Source organism: Sorex araneus, chromosome 4 (genome assembly GCF_027595985.1).
Source record: "Sorex araneus isolate mSorAra2 chromosome 4, mSorAra2.pri, whole genome shotgun sequence".
Taxonomy (NCBI): Eukaryota; Metazoa; Chordata; class Mammalia; order Eulipotyphla; family Soricidae; genus Sorex; species Sorex araneus.
The window spans coordinates 90966273-90986260 of NC_073305.1; the positions used below are offsets into that span (position 1 = coordinate 90966273).

General features: G+C 37.5%; 1 protein-coding gene across 8 annotated transcripts in view; it reads right to left on the minus strand.

The window, feature by feature from the left end:
* The window catches only part of KHDRBS2 (KH RNA binding domain containing, signal transduction associated 2), a 584438-nt gene that overhangs the window by 42630 nt on the left and 521820 nt on the right, over positions 1–19988 (minus strand). For 6 of the 8 annotated variants that reach the window (XM_055136315.1, XM_004605877.2, XM_055136310.1 and 3 more), the window contains 4 exons: positions 4722–4895; positions 2742–2801; positions 1290–1509; positions 445–554 (listed from right to left, as the gene is read on the minus strand). In XM_055136315.1, the coding sequence (XP_054992290.1) occupies positions 4798–4895 (98 nt within the window). In that variant the 3' untranslated portion in view covers positions 445–554; positions 1290–1509; positions 2742–2801; positions 4722–4797. The remainder of the gene's footprint in view (positions 1–444; positions 555–1289; positions 1510–2741; positions 2802–4721; positions 4896–19988) is intronic. The other 2 variants (XM_055136314.1, XM_055136313.1) reach the window with 1 other exon arrangement.

The following is a 19988-nucleotide window of genomic DNA, read 5'->3' on the forward strand; positions in this document are numbered from 1 at the left end:
ACTTACAAGTCAAACACCATCTGTTCTCACTAACCTAAGGAATATAGTATATCAGGACTAGGAAATAGTATATAACAAAGGTGAACAAAACACTGGCTCTAGATCACAGAAATAGTAATGCCAAGGAACGAGATAAGGAAAGAGATAAATAGAGAACCCAGAAGAGGAGTCTGGAAATAGTGTAGGAATAAGGGTGAGGAGCTGGGCTGCTCTACAGCATGGAAACAAATGATCTGAGTATGTTGAAACCACTAGATTCAAGCCCAAATAAGCATGGGACCCATGCCACAACAATTAAACTAAGAAATGTAACTGCCAAGGAGTCAGTTTAGGGCAGGGGAACACAGGGTGGTGGGTACAGTGTACACCTGTTAAACCCATTATAAACAATTATGTAAGTTGCAGTATTGAAATAAAAATAAAATTCAATTTAAAAACTCTTACTTTTAAATTCAACTGGCAAGAATGATCTCTTCTCTTGTTCAGCACTGGTGTTTCTGCTGTGAAAGTCCTGCCCTTAATACAGCAAAGGTTTAGTTTGAACGGTGAGAGAGCTGCAGGGATATAAGACAATAATAACATGGGGCCGGTCCTGCTCTAGCCCAGCAGTCGCACCTCCCCTTGCACCCAGAGTCACAGTATGTTACCCGGGAGAAGCCAGCATGACCTGTGGATGTTGAGACACCTCACAGTCTCAGATCCCTCCACTGAGCAGCCTTGCTGGGTTTGGCAACTATTGTTTGCTATAAGTGAACTAACCCCCCCCCCCCCGCCCCGCACATCCAATAAAACAAAAATCACAGCAACAATAAAATAATAAAAATGTAAGTTGTTTCTATTTTATCAAGTTGAGTCCCTTAAAAAAATGATTGAGCATTACAAAATTACAAAAATCAACAAACTATCATTGGTTTCTCCTTCATTGTTTAGATCAAGTCTATTGTGTGTGAAGGATCAAAGCAGATAGAAAAATAGGATATCTGAAATAGAAATTCCTTCTCCCCTTGGTTTACTGGAACAACAAATCACTCTCAATTTATATTTTATTGAGGTGAAATGGGTTTATAGGGGTATAAATATTTATGTTTGGGTTACAATGTTGCCAGCATATCCACCAACAAAATGCTAGTATATGTGTCCACCATGATCCACTGGACACTCCCCCCAATCCCATTAGTTGAGTTTTGTGGTCAGTCTAAGGGTTCGTTTTCCCTGGAAATTGTCTCCTCTGCTTTTTACGTGACAAACAGAAATGGAATGACACTGACAAGTTGAAATTTCAGCATTACCTTTTCTGTAACTTCTGATCTTTGAATCTGTAGTTTAACCATGACATGACTAGATGAAACATAGGCAGTATGAAATAGTTACACCTTTGATGTTTAGAAACTTGATCTCAGATGAAAAGGCAGTAATTATAATGTTGGCTTAAGGTTTTGGCTTTGTTTCCTTGGGATATGTCCTTAGAAGAGCTCTTATTCTTTACCTCCTGGCTTCTTTTTGCTTTTCCTGTAAAATCCAAACAATTTTACTCAGGCACAACCAGGACCTGACCTACATCTACCTCTTCTGAATTTGCCTTTCCTCTATGCCTTTAGCCATCTGGTGCTCTGAGCCTACCTTTCACTGTTCTCTCAAACATTTCTAGAATATTTTAAACTCTACCAACAGACACAACCCATTTCATTCATCAGGTGGTACTACTCCCTTTCTCATCAATGAACAGGCTTCACCCTTAATTTTGTGACTCTCAGTAGCTATCTTACCTCCTATCTTGAGGATTCCCAGGTTTTCAGATCTCTCCTCTCACATCTCCTTGGTCGTTAAATATACATTGGGGCCAGAGCAATAACAGCACAGCAGGTAGAGCACATGTCTTATACACGGCCAACCTAGGTCCAATCCCTGGAACCACATATGGTCTCCTGAGTCCTGCCAGGAGTGAGCCCTAAGCATAGAACCAGGAGTAAACTCTGAGCACTGCCAATCTGAAGGTTAGGAGGTGAAGGTGAGGCTCCCTCAAAATAAAGAACTATATTTCGTAGTAAAATAAGAAGCAAATCCAGAGAAGTCTTGCAATTTAAGACTTTCAAAATGAAGATGGCAAGGTTATTTCAATTCTTAATATCAGATCAGTCTATGGATTTCATAAAATTACTCTGAATTTTAGTGACTAGAAGTTTCATCAACAACTAGTGAATAGTACAAGTCTCAATATCCAATAGTGTCTCTGCTTGATAAATAATTGCTGAATCAATTTGAATGGTAGATGAGGGGGGAAAAGCCTGTTGGTCAATCCAGTGAAACAGATGGAGAGAATAATAGGAATGATTAATTAGTTTACTTGGTAAAATAAGCAGTAATGTTATATCACTGACAAGATATTGGAGATGGTGTTTTATGAGATTCCATATATCCTTCCTAGCAGACACAAATTGGAATTTTCTTATACCTCAACTGTTAAGGCTTTAATGATCTTTCCTTGTACAAGTTTTTTTTATTATATTAATATTTGCATATATAGTATTTCATAGCAAATAAATGGCCAAATGGTTACCTATTTATTTGCAACAAAATAATAAGTCATATCTATTTATTTTGAAGAAGACAGAATAATTCAGTTCCAAGACAATGACTTAAACCTTTTCTATATTTTCCACAAGTGGTATTTGGTTTTTAGATCTTGCCATTGGCTTCACGTTGGCGAAAAACAATTTCAGAGAAGACAAAACTGAGCTTACCTCTAACCTTCTTAGCCATCACATCTGCTGTTCAATTATGTGCTCTTTGTTTGTGGGTGCCTGAAATAGTGAGAAAGAATACAAATAGAAATTTAAATATACCTCAACAGCATTTTCCAAAGGCAAATATTTACAATTTTAATTGATGACAGACACACACTTGTAAAACTATTAGCATGCAACTCCAGCTGCAAAAATTGAACAGCAATATGCCTACGCTGGTTAGCAGCAAAAAAGTAAACCAATCACATTGACAAAAGCCACCATAAACAAAAAAGCTATATTTAAAAGATTAACGGTTTTGGCATTCATTCCTACCATCAAGTTTTTCACTTTCTCTTTTGCATCAAAATTTAGCTTACGTTTGATGTTAGCAAGAGTTGCATTACTATTATTGTTAATTTTAGATCTGTTTATTACCTTGAGGGTTATATATTGTAAAATAAGTTTGATGCCTCTAGTTAATGTTAATTAGTTGTTTTAATAACCTATAGACCTATTTGTTATATTTTTGTAGGTTTACTTTTTTAACTATCAGGAACTTAATAACTGAGAATATTTAACATTACTGGTGCATAGGCAAAATTACAGAGTTACTATTAGTGTTACCTGTTTAACGTTTAGTCATCCTTTGAGTCCTGCGACATATTTCCTTAATAATCATCAGCCATCAAGTCTGATAGTCTCAAAAGAAATATCAGCCCTCTAAACTGCCTTCAAGGGCGGTGATATTTAGCACTGAAAATTACAAATAAAGTTTTTGAGGTTGAATAGCAACAACTGGCCAGTGACACTGATGATTTGTTTGTCAAAACAAATTGTTATAAACTACGCAAATGAAGTCCACGCACTCTTTTGAGTGAAAACAAAGTGAATCTACGCAATGCTTACATGTTGGATGGGATATTTAATGTGCGGGGAAACTCAAAGGTTGAAGAACTAGGCATTTAGACAGTGGTAAGTGGTAATCTTACCTCTTTATACTCCATTACTCTTTCTCACGAGAGACATGCTAATGCAAACAAGTCAATCAGAATTTGTGTTTAGCAAGATAAAGCTTAGAGGATAGTTTAAAATCCATTTATTATTCTAAATCCATTCTTTCCATTAACATGTTATACATTAGTGTTTACTAACCATGATTCATGTAACAGTTTAGTTTGTTAACTTTTAAATTATTTAACAACCATAAGTTATTAATACAGTTTTTAAGTATTACACAAATATCTTAAAACAGGCTTGGGTTCATTTTTGTAATTTTTAAATAGAAAACATTTTAGGCATCTCTTGAAGAAGAAATAAAGCAGGCATTTAGAGCTAGAAAACAAGTAATTCCAAATTTAGTTTTTACAAAAGTTTTCAGCTTTATTGACAAATTATGGCAAACATATTTGACAAATTGTGGTTTCCTATTTAGAGAAGCTTACACATGGAACTTTATGTGTGTTTTTTTTCTTTTTTAACAAATACAGGTTAAAACACTGAACAAATTCAGTTAGCTACATACATACAGTAGCTGCTTGTTCTCCACCCCATTAAAACAGCATTTAAAATTAAATTTACAAACTTAATATAGAACATCTTCATCTAACTAACAGATATTAAAAGACAGGTTAAAACATCTTATCTACAACTTTATTATCAGCTAGTTCAAAAATCATATTACAGTCTTTTAGCAACCCTAAACAAAGTTTTTGCTAGTTGATTGAGACTCAAAATCTGTCAACAGATTCATGCTCTTTTTTTTAAAAAAAAAGGAAAAAAAAAGATTACACACAACAATGAAAAACAACCAAGAGAATATCATCCTACTGAATAGTTTATAGACAATGCTTGCCAATGCCTTTTTTAGTTCATATTGATCATATTGAAAAATAATACTAATGTCAATGTCACGTCAACAGTATAGGGGGAAATACAAGAAATATATGGGCATAATCATAAATAATTATCCCTATAATAGAAAAAAAGGACTATTACTTGTCTTGTTGCTGTTTATTTGGAGACCACAGGCTATGAATTGTCTTTGAAGTGAGGTCACAGGTGAGGAGGACCTTCAATATCTACCATAGGGGTGCTCCCTGTATCCCCCTCTGGCTGACCTTGGAGGTGCTGCCTTCAAGCTGGTGCGGGTCGTGGCCCATTCTTCTGGTGCTATGAACAAGAGAAAGATAGTAACATTCATGTGACTTCTTGAGTATTCGAACAGTCACCGGAGATGCAGTAGTTGGCAGAGGAAGATTTCAATTCTAATGGTAAAAACCTATCATTTTCACATGGTCAGATCATCCATAGATTCACAGATTTTGAAATGTAGCCACTTGGATTTAAACTTGCATATCATTTTTCCAAGAAGCAAATGTAAAATTTCTTGAGTGAGCTCACATTGATTACACACACATATATATGTATATATATATGTATATGTATGTATGTGTGTCTGTGTATGTTTGTGTGTGTATAAAATTTCTGTGCCACTCATTTGTGGAGTGTAGGGTAGCATCACATGAGGCTGACTCCCGAGGACTATAGATACAAGGGCCAGGGGGATTGCCCCTTTGCTGGAAGACTGGACTGCTTCATCAGTGGAGGGGAGAAGGCAGATGGAATAGAGAAGGGATTACTAAGAAAATGATGGCTGGAAGAACCAGTTGGGATGGGAGATGCATACCGAAAGTAGATAATAGACCAAACATGATTACCTCTCAGTATCTGTGTTGCAAGCTATAATGCCCAAATGGAGAGAGAGAGTATGGGGAATATTGTCTGCCTTAGAGGCAGGGGAAGAGTGGGAAAGGGTGGTATACCTGGGATATTGGTGGTGGGGAATGTGCACTGGTGGAGGGATGGGTGTTTGATCATTGTGAGATTGTAACCCAATCATGAAAGCTTGTAACCATCTCACGGTGATTCAATAAAATTTTAAAATTAAAAACAATAATTTCTGTGCCAGCAAATTGAAAGATGTGTAACAGTGTAAACCAGATCTCATATAATTCCATATACAGAAGTCTAAGGTAAATTGGATATCGTCTCCTAGTGACAGTCTTGTCTGACTTTAGAATTATCTAGAAAACATAATGAAACTAAAGGAAATAAAAGAAAATTGTATAGGGTGGAAGTTAGAGTTTTGTATTTTTCAAATGCTTTCCTAATGGATTCTTTTTAGTTTAGGGCTGGATGGGATTCACTGTGTTACAGTGTCTGAGGCAAAGTTCGAAGAAAGAAGCAGGATGTAGAGTAGCAACTAAATCAAAGAACAAAAACTACTGAAACACAGGTGTGCTTATTTCTTAACATTATCTATTTAAGCCTTTTAATTTAACAAGTAGAGTTGAGGAGACAGAGAGCTAGTTCAGTGTGCTGAGTTTCGTTCTTTGCATGTAGGATAGCACTACTGGGAGTGGCCCTGAGAATTACTGTGTGTGGTTGCCCACCCCACCCCCTGCCCCAGTTAAAAAAACATCTAAACAGAGGTTGATTTAATTGTGAAACACATCATACTTCAGCAAAGCTCTAAAACAGACTACAGGTCTTTATAGAAAGACTTACAGACCCCTAATCTATGTACTGTCTTTAATTAGAAATACTGAATACTGATTAATCTAAGGGGAGACAGAAATTTAGTCCTAGACTGCCAGAATTTCCGTGGCATATTCTATATGCCAAAAACAGTAACAACAAGTCTCACGATGGAGAAGCTACTGGTGGCTGCTTGAGCAAATCGATGAACAATGGGACAACAGTGCTACAGTGCAGTGCAGATATTTTGAGAAAAATTCTCTGCATGTACATCCTCACTGGAATTAAGATTTTGTTTTATGGACTCTGAGGGGAAAACATTTGCTTTCAAACTTAAATGCATATTCTCAGAAAAATGGAATATATTCTTGGGGCTGGGGCAATAGCACAGCGGGTAGGGGGTTTGCCTTGCACGCTGCCGACCCGGGTTCGAATCCCAGAATCCCATGTGGTCCCCTGAGCACCGCCAGGGGTAATTCCTGAGTGCAAAGCCAGGAATAACCTCTGTGCATCGCCAGGCGTGACCCAGAAAGCAAAAAAAAAAAAAAAAAGGAATATATTCTTTTGGTTTATGGGATACACCTGACAGTGCTCAAGTGAAGTATTCGAGGGCCAGAGACCAAACTGGAGTTGGCCAGTGCAAACCAATGTACCTCGATCTCTCTTGCTCTTGCATATTATTTTTGAACTTTGTCTAGATCAAGGATATCCAATGTCCCAATCCTCCAGCAGTATCACTACAGGTTTATGAAAAGAGAATGTAATTTTTTTCTTTATTCTTTTCTAGAGTGTTAGAGATTCATAGTTGAAGTTTGCAGAGTTTAAAAGTTGAGGCAATAATAATAGCTTTTAAGCTTTTTTCTCGTACTGGAGGTCCATGACCCTTTATTAGAAGGTGAATATTTCTGGTTATGCAAAAATAGCAAAATAATCATGAACAAAATCACAGCAATATCTATGACATTTACTTCCAGATTTATTAGAACATTTGTCTGTTAAAATCTTGGCTATCTGCTACAGAAATGTAACTCAAAGCCATGACGTTTTACCTGATTTTTATCTAAAATTTGAGGGAAAAAGAAAAGCGGAAGCCCAAACCTTTCATTTTTTGCTAAAAAGTACATAGTAGGGAATGGATGCAATGGGAGACTGCATAAACAAAAGGAGAAATGGATGAATATGTGTAATAAGTAACCTTAAACAATAGGTGTTGGTGGGACTGGAGAGACAGCACTTAGGTAGAAGCATCTTGAGTTCAGTACTTAGGAAGAAGCATCTGCTTTGTTTGTGGCCACCTTGAGTTCAAACCCTAGACCACATTGAAGGGTATGGCTAAAACCCCAATCCCTATCCCAAACTAACGCAAAGAAACAAAAAAAAACTGAGCTGAAGAAATCTGCCTTTAATGGTAAAAGTTCTTCGGTCAGAGAGAAAGTGTAGGGGTAAGGCTCTTGCTTTGAATGTGACAAGTCTGACTTCCATCACTGTATGGTCAACTCCCCCAAACCAACCCTCTGGCCCCAGTGCCACCACGGAGCACAGAGCGAGGAGTAGTTCTAGCAGTGCTGGTTGTATCCCAACCTTCCCCCTTTCCATGTAAACAACTTGTAGAACCAGAAATTAAATATCTCTTAGAATCAGGCTAGGGTCCTTATGAAGATGCGTAAGTACCAAAAACCTTTTGCTACTACATTCAATGAAATAATTATAGATTTAAAATTATAAAGATGTAGGGATGAATTGAAAATCGCTCTGTCAGGAGTTCTACTATTCTGGAGACAAGTCTTAAAAATATGGTGCTTCATACAAGTTTTGGAATTCTGATCAATTGTTCTTAATGCCATGATTTGGTCTAGGATGTTATTAGACAGTGAAATTTAGAGGTCATAATTCTTTATCCTTTCTGAAGCATTAAAGCAAAAAAAAATGCTATCAGGATCATTTTCATTTGAGAAGAGCTAGCTACACTGCATGTGAATCAAACAAATAAATAACAAATTGTTCCTTGGGGAAGGTGCAAAATAACTGTCTGACAAATTAAAATTACTGGAATGGTTCACAAAATTGAGAGTCTGGAAAAAACAACTGAAGAGATAAGAAACAGAGCTGAAGGAACTTGATCAAATGTTCACCATTTCCCGTCCCACCAATTCAGATTTTAATGTGCCATATAGTATACCATAGCGTAGACAGAATAAGGAAGGAAGAGGAAGATAATACATTCATTCCATATATATTAACTGAAGCTGTCCTATGTGCCAGTAATTCTACTAAGCTCTGCATGGGAGATCATTTTAGGAACCTTAAGGAAAACCAAGGACAAAACAAACATGAAATTTCATAGATTATGACACCATTAAAATTGATATTTGAAGAAAGCACTTGGGAAATCCTGGAGGAAGGAGGTACTATCAGGTCCAAAATTTAATTGAACTTGGATTGAACCCTAACATTTAATCATCTCCAGTGGATAATACAGTGGTTAGGGATCATGTCTGTCATGCTCCAGGCCTAGGTTTTGTTCCTCACACCATCTACTCTCCTAAGCATTGCCAGGTACAGCCGGTATCCCCAGCACCGCAGGCCCAAGCCACAACACATCTTCTTCCTTTGAACTGAGGCCCATTCTCCTCAGAGCTGCTGGTGGGGTGCACAGGCCTCTTGAAGACCAGTTGGGAGCCTTCCCTCTATGTCTTTTCCCCAAGAAATAACGCTTTGGTCGAATATACAGGACGGCTACAAATTCAGGTGCTATTTAGCTTATCTTAAATAGAGAACTTCTATACGAATTATTTTGCCTCATCTGACCTTGTTTTCTTAAAGTGTATCCTATTTAGGACACATACAAGGAGAACCTTGCAGTGGCAGACACGGAACAGGAGCAACATTCACACCCTTCAAATGGCAGTTACCTCAAAGGAGCTTAAAAGTCAGTGATGCAGAAATCAGACTCCTATTCAGAAACACACGCTTGCAATTCGGTAGTAGTGCTGTATCTGAGTGAAATGTAGAAATGGTTCTTTTAAAAATGACCCCACTTCTATTATTTTTAATTAACAGAGCCTTTTTTGTTTGTTTCTGGGCCACACCTGGTCACGCTCATGACTTAATCTAGGCACAGCGTCCTGGAGCACTCCTAGCAGGACTTAGGACTCATAGGATGCCAAGGATCAAACCAGAATTGGCCATCTGCTAGGAAAACGTCCTCCCTAATAAATTTACTAGGCCCAAGAATTTTTTTTTTTACCTTGTTGGGTCAAGTTTTATAGAAATAACCATCACTGAAGGTCATTTTTCTTTGATAAAGTAGTGTAAATTATCTAACATTATTTGTAAATTAGTGCTAACATAATTTGTAAATTAAATGTTACTTTAAAGTCTTTGCATTTCAAATACTCTGTTCTCAGAAGAACTGGGCCTATTAAGTGGTATTCATTTCTCATTTTGCTCTCAGTCCTGTTGTGGGCCCAGATATTTGGGGGAGCACTCAGAAGGACAAAGAAAATCTGGATGATTCTCAGGATTATAAAACTCTTCTCTGTTTCAGAGATAATATAAATATTAAGACTCTGTAGGGGGAAAATGAGGACAGGAAACCCCCTACAATTTAGAAAGAATCTATTATTTTGGAATCTAGAAAGTGCATTTTAAATGTAGATCTTTTGGGAAGGAGGTTTAACATGTCACCTTCAAAGTTTCAAGAGAGCAGTTTAGCCTAGAGGATGTCACATAAGTTATTGAGGGCACACATCTGAGGCTATATTTGGCTAGAGCTATAAAGCTGGTGGTTTATATTTGGGGATCTTAGAAAAAGAATCTCAAATTTATTTTTTAAACTTAAAAAAATTAAAGGCCATCCTAAGATCAGAGAAACAGCACAGACCAATGCATTTAATTTCCTCAACACATGCTACTCTCCAGCCAAAACATCCCAGAGTGTAACCCTGGAGGCCCCCAGACATCACTGAGTGCACAGTTTTCTTCCAGGCCATAGAGCCTGATGAGTACTGACTAGAACTGCAAGGTTTGCTCCAATTCCCAGGTCCCTCCTCCAAAAGACTGTATTCCACCAGGCTGCATTGCCCAGCCCTCTGTGAACAAAGGTAGGCCAGACCAAGCACATCTCTCCTACCTGTTTCCTGCCAAAGAGCACACCTTCCTTTTGTCCCCTTCACACCAGAGAAACCATACTGTCCCTTGTCCCCCTTTATGCCAATAAGACGTTAGCTTCCCCCTACCCCACCAGACTCTCTCCCAGGAAAGACTCTACCCCAGCTTTGACAGGGGCAGAGGGTGGTGGGGGAGGGAGCAATAGCACAGCGGGTAGGACATTTGCCTTGCAGGTGGCCGACCCAGGTTCGATTCCTCCGTCCCTCTTGGAGAGCCCGTCAAGCTACCGAGAATATCCTGCCTACATGGCAGAGCCTGGCAAGCTACCTGTGGCATATTTGATATGCCTGCTCAAGCAAATAGATGAACAGGACTACAGTGCTACAATATTTCTAAACTTAACGTTCTCTGTCCCCCCATCTGTGCCAGGTGAGGTATCTAATCTATCAATAAACTTTGGCCTCAGGCCTGTCAACAGAGAATCACTGTGAGGGAGTGTCCTGGTCCCCCAGAGCACTGCTCGGTAGCCTTTCCTCTCCCCACAAAGGGTACATAGTACCCTTTTTGCCACAAAAATATATATTACAAGATACTATATGTTTGAAATCTCTGTTTTACAAGGCACAAGTGTCTGGCTGTCAATCACTTAAGAAAGAGTATTACCATATTGTGGTCTGAAATGCCTCCTTTCTCTGAGTCAGTCTGTAGGTCTCAGTTAAAAAAGAAAAGGACAGTGTGAAACTAATATCCAAGAACAGTGCAAACAAGGACCAGGATGACTGTTCCACTGTTGCAAACTTCCTACAAGTAGAGGGGGGCAGTTAAGATAGAGAAGAAACCACTATGGTAATATGATAATGATAGATGGAAGTGACCACTCTGTACAAGAATTGAGTGCTGAGAATAGGTAAAGGGATATACATGATAAAGGGATATACATAATAAACTAATTGCAACCCATAAGGCCCAGAAGAGAAAGGAGTAGGGGATAAGAGAGGAATGGGAATGGGGAGAGGGGGAAAGGGGAGGAGAGGGAGGAAGGGAGGAAGGGAGGGGAAGAAGGAAAGGAGAGAGAGAGAGAGAGAGAGAGAGAGAGAGAGAGAGAGAGAGAGAGCACCTGCCATAGAGGCAGGCTGGATGGCAGGGGGATGAGGGGGTTAGGTGGTTATGGGAGGGAACTGAGGACACTGGTGCTGGAAAATGTATACTGGTGAAGAGATGGGTGTTGGAACACCTTATGACTGAAACCCAATTATGAACAATTTTGTCACTGTGTATCTCATGGTGATTCAATACAACTCTTTAAAAAATATTTTTTTCCAAACTTAAATGGTTATTTATTTACTTTTTGGCTATTTATTCCACAAGAACACTTATTGAGTTAGATGTTTAGTTGTAGCAATAACTTACTACAATAGCATTCATCTTTTAAATTTAATTTTCAGGTAACTGTCCCGGAGGCAGCAATAAAGATCCAAAGGAAACATAACAGGGGTTAAAGAAGGGGAACAGATACACAATTGAGTTCGGGGACTAGTGAGAGGGAGGGTGGGTTTGAGAGGGAGAAAGGTACATTGGTGGTGGGTGTGTGGAACTTATGTCCAGGAGATTCCCTTATTAACAGTATTGTAAGCCAAAGTGTATAAATGAAAATAGTATATCAGTAAAAAATAACGGTGCCATTTCTTTAAAATGAAGAGACAACCACATGTATACAGATAGGCACAGTGACAGGCATTTTATAACCACCATCAGAAAATAATCATACTTTTTTAGGGTAGCTACAAATGTTAATCTCCTTTTATTAATGAGAAAACTGTCACTCAGGTATTTTAGTTTTGGGAAAGGTGCAATGATTTTACTTATACCCCTGTCACGATCTTTGCTGTTCCTGGTTCACTGGTAAGACGCTCATGATTTCCATTTTCTTCTTCTCTTTTTCTTTTCTTGCTTAGAAAACAGGGCTTAATTTATACTACTCCCCTTGGATTATATAATAATTGGCTATTCCAACAACAAACAATTAATTAACCAAATGAGCGAGATTAAGCTTTGATTTTGTTAACAGGACTGTGAGCTGCTTGTACCACATTTGCTTAGGAACAGACCTCATGTTTATTCATCCAGAATAGAAGTCAGGCATATCGTCTCTGCTCTACACATTTAAAACTAATAATGGCATTTTAGAATGGGATGGCTCAACTCTTTCCCCCACGGAAGTCTTACTGCCATTATTTTTCACTGCAAAGTTTACTGTTTTAAGATGCAGAAGGTAAAGCGAAACAGTATCAAAGGAGAAAGAATAACCAGCATCTGTTTTCACAGATGAATGCTATGAATTATGCTCTGAGAAGAGTTAATTTCCAGTTTATCATCAGTTACGCTCTCAGGAAATCCAGTCAGCTTCTGGAAAGGATTTAGGGCCTTCATCCTTTCATCACTGTTTCAAATGTTTTAATTAGCTATCTCTGTTAGAAAAAAATACTTGATATATCCCATTTAGAGAATAATAAAGAGCTGGATTTTCTAGGTTCTATTTCCTCAATTCTAGAAATTCAGAATAGCACACACATCCTAATTTATTTTTAAAACATTATAAATTTTTGTTAAAAAAAGATTAATAATATTTAAATACTTTACCTCTTTATTTTATACTCACAAAAGAAGCCATGTTCTTCTCTCAATGGACCACTTCACTTTGAAAGTGAGTCCCAGGGTCTAACAGCCAGGCCTACACTTGAATTCTGATTCTGACCTCTTTCTTGTAGAAAAACTTCTTTGTTAGATCTCGTACTTTAAATACTAAGTGGCACTTTTTCATCATGAAAACCTGTCCTGAATTTCTGATGTGCATATCTCATTATCTGGATGAACATCTCTCAGCCATCTCAAATTTAGCATTTTCTAAAACTATCACACACACACACACACACACACACACACACACACACACACAAAATATCCCATTAATCACCGATTTCTCGGGCGGGCTCAGTAACATCTCATTTCGTCCTTTCCCTGGGATCTTAGAAGTCTATCTCGACTTGGCCCTCCTAACGATGTTGCACTGGGGGCTCTTCAGGGTCAGGGGAATGAGATCCAGCTTGTTACTGGAGTTTGCATATAAATACACCACGGAAAGCTTGCAAGGCTGTCCCATGTGGGCAGGAAACTCTCAGAAGATTGCCAGTTTCTCCTAGAGGGAGAAGTAGGCTAAAGATACCGCTTCTGAGAGCTTGCTTTTAAGTCTCTCTCTGGATGTTGGCCTTGATGGGATTACACACACCTGGGTTCCTCTGCTGGTACCTTCATGCATGAGGCCTGTCTGAATGTGTAGAGAGGAGCCTCCAGCATGGCTGTAGCTAGGTTCGGGTGGTCTTTGGCCGCCGGGAGCTCTGCTCGGGGTGGGGAGGGAAGCTAGAGCCCATCCCCTCCGAGGGGCCCTGGGGAAGACAGCCAGACATGCGAGCAAGAGACTCTCTGCCTTTAAAACTATACTTACCTTTTTTCCTCTATATTTCTTATTCTATTCCAGATATTCAGTGCTACTTTCTACAGCCATCCTAGTACCCTACCCAAACTTTTGATATCTTCATGAACTTATTTCAATTGCACCTAATCTACCTAAGCAATGACTAAATATTTGTCCTTCTTTACCCACAGTGGATTGGAGTGATAGCACAGCGGGTAGGGTGTTTGCCTTGCATGCGGTCGACCCGGGTTCGATCACTCTGTCCCTCTCGGAGAGCCTGGCAAGCTACTCGTGGCATAGTCTATATGCCAAAAACAGTAACAACAAGTCTCACAATGAAGACATTACTGGTACCCACTCGAGCAAATTGATGAACAATGGGATGACAGTGCTATAGTGCTATAGTGCTACCCAGAGTAATGAGTTTAACCCATCCTTTCCTCCCATCACTAGTAATCCTACTCTACAGCAAAACATTATCTTCGTCTACAGTACACAGTTACTTCTTTATCTCCTTTCTTGATTCTAAATATGTATATATAAACATATCTATATCATACAATGTTATATATACTAAAATATATTTTGCATACACATATATCACATATATACCAGCTACTGTCTACCATACATGTGTACATCTAGATATGTATGTAGACTCCTCTATTTTTTTTCTAGAGAGTCTAGAAAGCATTAGAAGTTTATTTTCTAAGTACAATTGATCATTTCTGTTCAAATGATCAATTGTAGCACAGTGGCATTTGTAGCACACTTAGATCACCTCCGAATTCCTTAATGAGGGATTTTATGTAAGCCTAACATGATTTGACTCCTGACTTAATTTAAGATAATTAGAGTTGATAGTCTGGTCGATTACCTAAAAGACAACCATATTATGCACCACTAAAAAAAAACAAACAAAACAATGGAGATCCTAAAAATACAAGTAATACTATTGATAAAGTAGTCAAGATTTTTAAATATCTCAAAAGAAAGGTCATTTAATCTATGCATAGAAATGAACATAAAGTCATTTGGGGCAGGAATTAAGTCAGTTTAAGGTTTCACTTAAACTACTCAGTTTAGTTGCACAAGAACAAAACATCTGAGCTTTAGTACTATGTTTTGAGAAATGAATAATTTACTTTAAATTAAATAATGAAAAAAATGTTTGTTTTGTTTTGGGGCCAAGCCCCATGGTACTCAGAGCTCACTCCTAGATTTGTGTTCAAGGGATATATGTGATAGCAGGGATTGGGCTTACCAACTTTACTATAGCTCTGGCCCCCCAAGATATTCTTCTTCTTTTTTTAAAAAAAAAAATTATTCTTTTATAGAATCACCATGTGGAAAGTTACAAAGCTTTCAGGTTTAAGTCTCAGTTATAGAATGCTTGAACATCCATCCCTTCACCAGTGCACATATTTCACCACCAAGAATCACAGTATACCTCCCCCCATCCCCCTGACCTCCCCAGCCCCCCACCCTGCATGTGTAACTGGTAAATTTCACTTTACTTTCACTTTACTTTGATTACATTCAATATTTCAACAAAAAATTCACTATTATTGATTTGGAGTTTCTCCCCCCTAAAGTCGACCTGCTGAAAAGAAAGCATTTGATAATTTGTTTTCCATTGCTGAGAATGAAGAGATATGAGGTCGAGAGGCCTCACTAGCAGCCGCACAGGTTTGGATTTCTGTATTTTAGTAACTAAGTCCAGAGAAATATTCTTCTTTTTTATATTTTTTCCTTATATATATTATTTTATTACTTAGTATAATATATATTTATAGATTGAAGAAAATTGTAGAAACTTGTTGATTAAATTCTGAAATATAGCTGTAATTCAACTAGTTAGTGCTTCTCTCTCTCCCTCTCTCTCTCTCCCTCTCTCTCCTATACCTCCTCTCTCTCTCTCTCTCTCTCTCTCTCTCTCTCCCTCCCCTTCTCTCCTCCCTGCTTCTCCTATTCCTTTTGGTGTTGGGATCCAACCAAGATTTCATGAATGCAAAATCTGCATTTTACTGGGAAGTCATATCCTCCACCCTACTATTATCTCTATTATTTGTTGTAGCTTTTCAACCATATTCTGCTGTGTTCAGGGATCACTCCTGGAGGAGCTTAACAGAGCATACGTGGTGCTGGGATCGAAACCAGGATCAAAACAAGGCGAACATTCTACCTGCTGTAGTATCACTTTAGCCCTTCTCTCCTGGCTCTGCACTAAAGTATCACTTCTGGCAGGGCTTAGGGGTCCATATGGGTGCTGTGTTTGAACCTAGGTTGGCCATGTGCAAGGTAAGTGCCCTAACCACTGTGCTATCCCTCCATACTCCAGCAGGCCCCTACCCAAGTCCCCCTCCCCATCTCTTGTTTCATTGTCTCAACAAGAAAGATCTTGAATGCATGTACAGTAAATTTTTTAAAAAATCTGTTACATTTGTCTAAACTTTAGACAAACGTTAGACAAAGTAATGCTTCACATTTAACTATTCAAAACAAACTGTTGGATAAAAACTAAATTCAATTTTACATTACAAACTAAATTGTACATTATAAACTAAATGTACAGTTTCTTTTTTAACATAAATAGAATGTCAAGTTTCATAACACTAGTTTTGCTTATGATATTATTCACTCTTTGCTCTAAAAGTGGTCTTAATGTAATTTGCAAGCTGATTTCAAGAAAGAAAATGTGTGGTCCTATTTTGGTCATCCAAACTTATGATTACAAAACACTTCTTCTCCTGCTTCTTTATAGAGAGATACCTAAAACTTATTCTTAACCTTCAGCTCCAGCAGAACCATTCAAAATTGGTGTCTAGTTCTCAACTCCACAGGTTGTGAAAGAGCTGATTGGGGTGGTATCTGGACATTCTTCTTTTCTTTCTTTTAAATTCTGAAATGGTTAATTAACTTTAAGAATCTGTGATCTAGAAAGTGGAGAGCAGCTTCAAATTTTGCCTAAATCTGTTGAATTTGGGAGTGCATAATGCAATATAGAATTAAAACTGTAAAGAGATCTGATTTAAAATTAGCTATGCAAGCAATGAAATAGAAGAGCACTGCTCATTTTGATTGTTTTTTTTCCCCTAGGCAACATAATCTGCATAATCAAGCCTAGCTAAAATAGATACTCACATCATTGTAACCTCTGAAATGGTAAGAGAAAATTAGCTACTTCTCGTTAACTTCACAACTAAATTTTAAAATACTTCAAAAGGACAATTTCATAAAACCTTCATGAGTTGAAAAGAAAATTAAAATATCAATATTAAAATTGTCAATGATATTTTTCTCAATAGTCTACAATGTAACAAATATAATGTTAATAAATTATTGGGAAATAGTGCTTTTTGGCTTTAAAATGTCTGCGATCACTCTCCCTGTATTAAGAAAATTCGTCTTTGTTTGTAAAATCAATTTTCTCAAATTCCTATTTCTATTTACTATTAAAAATGGGCAGTCTTTGTTCTTGAATCACAAGGCTGGCATGATTGCCAGTTCACTCTATTTTCCTTTTCTGTTTTCACAGATTAATCAATGCAGGGCTTATTTTCACACTGGGATAATAATCATTCTAGCTCCTCAACACAAAATGAATATGTTCATGTTCTGCAATTGACTTGAAGTGAGGCACTCAAATGCCCTAGAATACAGCACAAAAATTCTTTATGCTTTGATTCATTTCAAGACACTGTACTAATATTATTTTCCTTGCTTCCACACAGCTGTCATCTAAAATGCCACTGAAGAATGGGTGCATAATTAGCTCTTCAGTTCATACATTAAATACATTATAATAAACAGCTCTTTTCTCTGAGAAGAGACTATTGCTGTCCATTTTTAAGCTGTCAGTCTCAGAGAGAATTTGGAGGGTGTTTTCTTATGAGACACTGCACTGTATTCAAAATGCGCCTTATGAACTATTAATACTCATCAAAACAATTATAATGAGACAGATAAATTAAAAATATTTTGAAATTCAGATATGTATTTGGGATTCATATGAGTCAAATGAAAAATAAGTTTTTTAAATCATAATTATATATTTAAATATACAACATATTTATAGCAATATAAATAACATTAAGATTAAATGCCAATTCAAGTGAAAATAAAAAATGCATTAAATGTTAATGCAGGGTTAGGGTTTTTTTCCTTTGAATTTTGTTTTTGCAACACCTGTCAATGCTCAAAGGTTAATCCTGACTTTGCATTCAGGAATTACTTCTGACGGTGCTTGGGGGATCTACCCAAATGGCATGCTGCGGATCAACCTGGGTCTGCCGCATTCAAAACAAGTGCCCAACTCACTGTACTCTGGCCCATGTAGTCATATTTTTTTTAACTACACCTATGTGCGTAGTTTTTCCTTTCAATAGGTGCAGCTTAAGTTTAATGCTTAATATTACATTAGAGATGCCTTGAATATTTTCATTGTGATTAAGCCCAAAATGTCACCTGGCTTTCTCTAAGTCAATGTATTTGTTACTTTAACATGAGACATAGACTCAAAAGAGATTCCCCCCAATCTGGCAGCAGATAAAATACAATGTATAGCAATTGTCCCTTTTCAGTTAGCTTGAATTCTAAGAGGTATAAAATAAACATTAGAGACAATTCAATTTTCTTTGGAGAGGAAAAAATAAAGAAAGAACAAATACAGCATGGATGATAGTATACATGAACATATGGTATAAGATAGAATCTATCCTGTGGAAAGAGGTTGCACGTATTGTGTTTTTTATTGTTGTTTTTGGATTATAGCCAAGTTTTATGCATTAGAAAGGTTTCTTTGCCTCAGCCCCTGAAATGTCATCTTCTCTGAACCAAATAATTACATGTTCTGTCCAGACTAATTATCCTGACATAAAAATCAAGAATTTCCCAGAATAAAATTCTTATTTCCAAAACCAAAGAATGAAAACAAATTAGAAATCACTGAAAGTTGACAAATTAACATTTTCTTTCTTTCTTTTTCTTTTTGGTTCACAGCTGCTAATGTTCAGGGTTTACTCCTGGCTTTGTATTCAGGAATCACTCCTGGTGGTGCTCAGGGCTGCTGTGGATTGAACCTGGGTTGGCTGCGTGCAAGGTAAACACCCTCCCCGCTGTACTATCACTCTGGCCCCCAAATCAACATTTCCAAACATGGAGTTAAATTATCTTGAATGTGAAGTTGATTCTTGAACCAAAACTTGTTCAATAATACTGTAAAATGTGAATACATTCTAGTACGGGCCAAAGTAAAAATCATGGGCTAAAGATCAGTCTGTTTTTAGATGATATATATAGTCTTCCAATATTAGAGATAAGGTCAATTTGGGTAAGATTTTGAGTCAAGTGGGCAATGTTATTAAGTAAAAAAAATGCTTAATACTCCCTTACTCTGCTCCAATGGGAAATTTTGTTTTTGGATTTTCCTCTTTGCCTTATTAAAAAGAATATTAACTGATATCTTTATGCAAAGAATTGCTTGTTGCTAAGTTAAACTTTGACCCACAGTCAAATTAAGTTATTTGGAAGGTGTAACTTGTAAAAAAAAATTTATTTTTATGATTTCTTGGAGCAGAAGAAAGAGAATGTCAGATCAATAGCAGCAATGACCTCTGGCCTTCCTGGTCATGCTTGTACATCTTCACAAGGAAGAGAAATAATTCACATTCATACTTTTATCTATTGCTTTACATGGAATCAACATTTTCAATATAAATAACTGAGATATAACTTCAGCTTCTATTACCAATTGTCAGATAGCCTTAAATTGAGTTTTTTCTGATTTAAATACATGCAATTCTAGAAAGTAAAACACATAGGTCTGATTTTTCTCAAATTGATGTCATTATCACTGTCATCCCGTTGCTTATCGATTTGTTCAAGCGGGCACTAGTAACGTCTCTCATTGTGAGACTTATTGTTACTGTTTTTGGCATATCCAATATGCCACGGGTAGCTTCCCAGGCTCTGCCATATGGGTGCGATACACTCGGTAGCTTGCCGGGCTCTCCGAGAGGGGCAGAGGAATTGAACACGGGTCGGCCATGTGAAAGGCCAATGCTCTACCGCTGTGCTATCGCTCCAGTCCAAACTGATGTGGCCACTTAAAAATAAATGACTATATTTTGCAAATGAAAGCT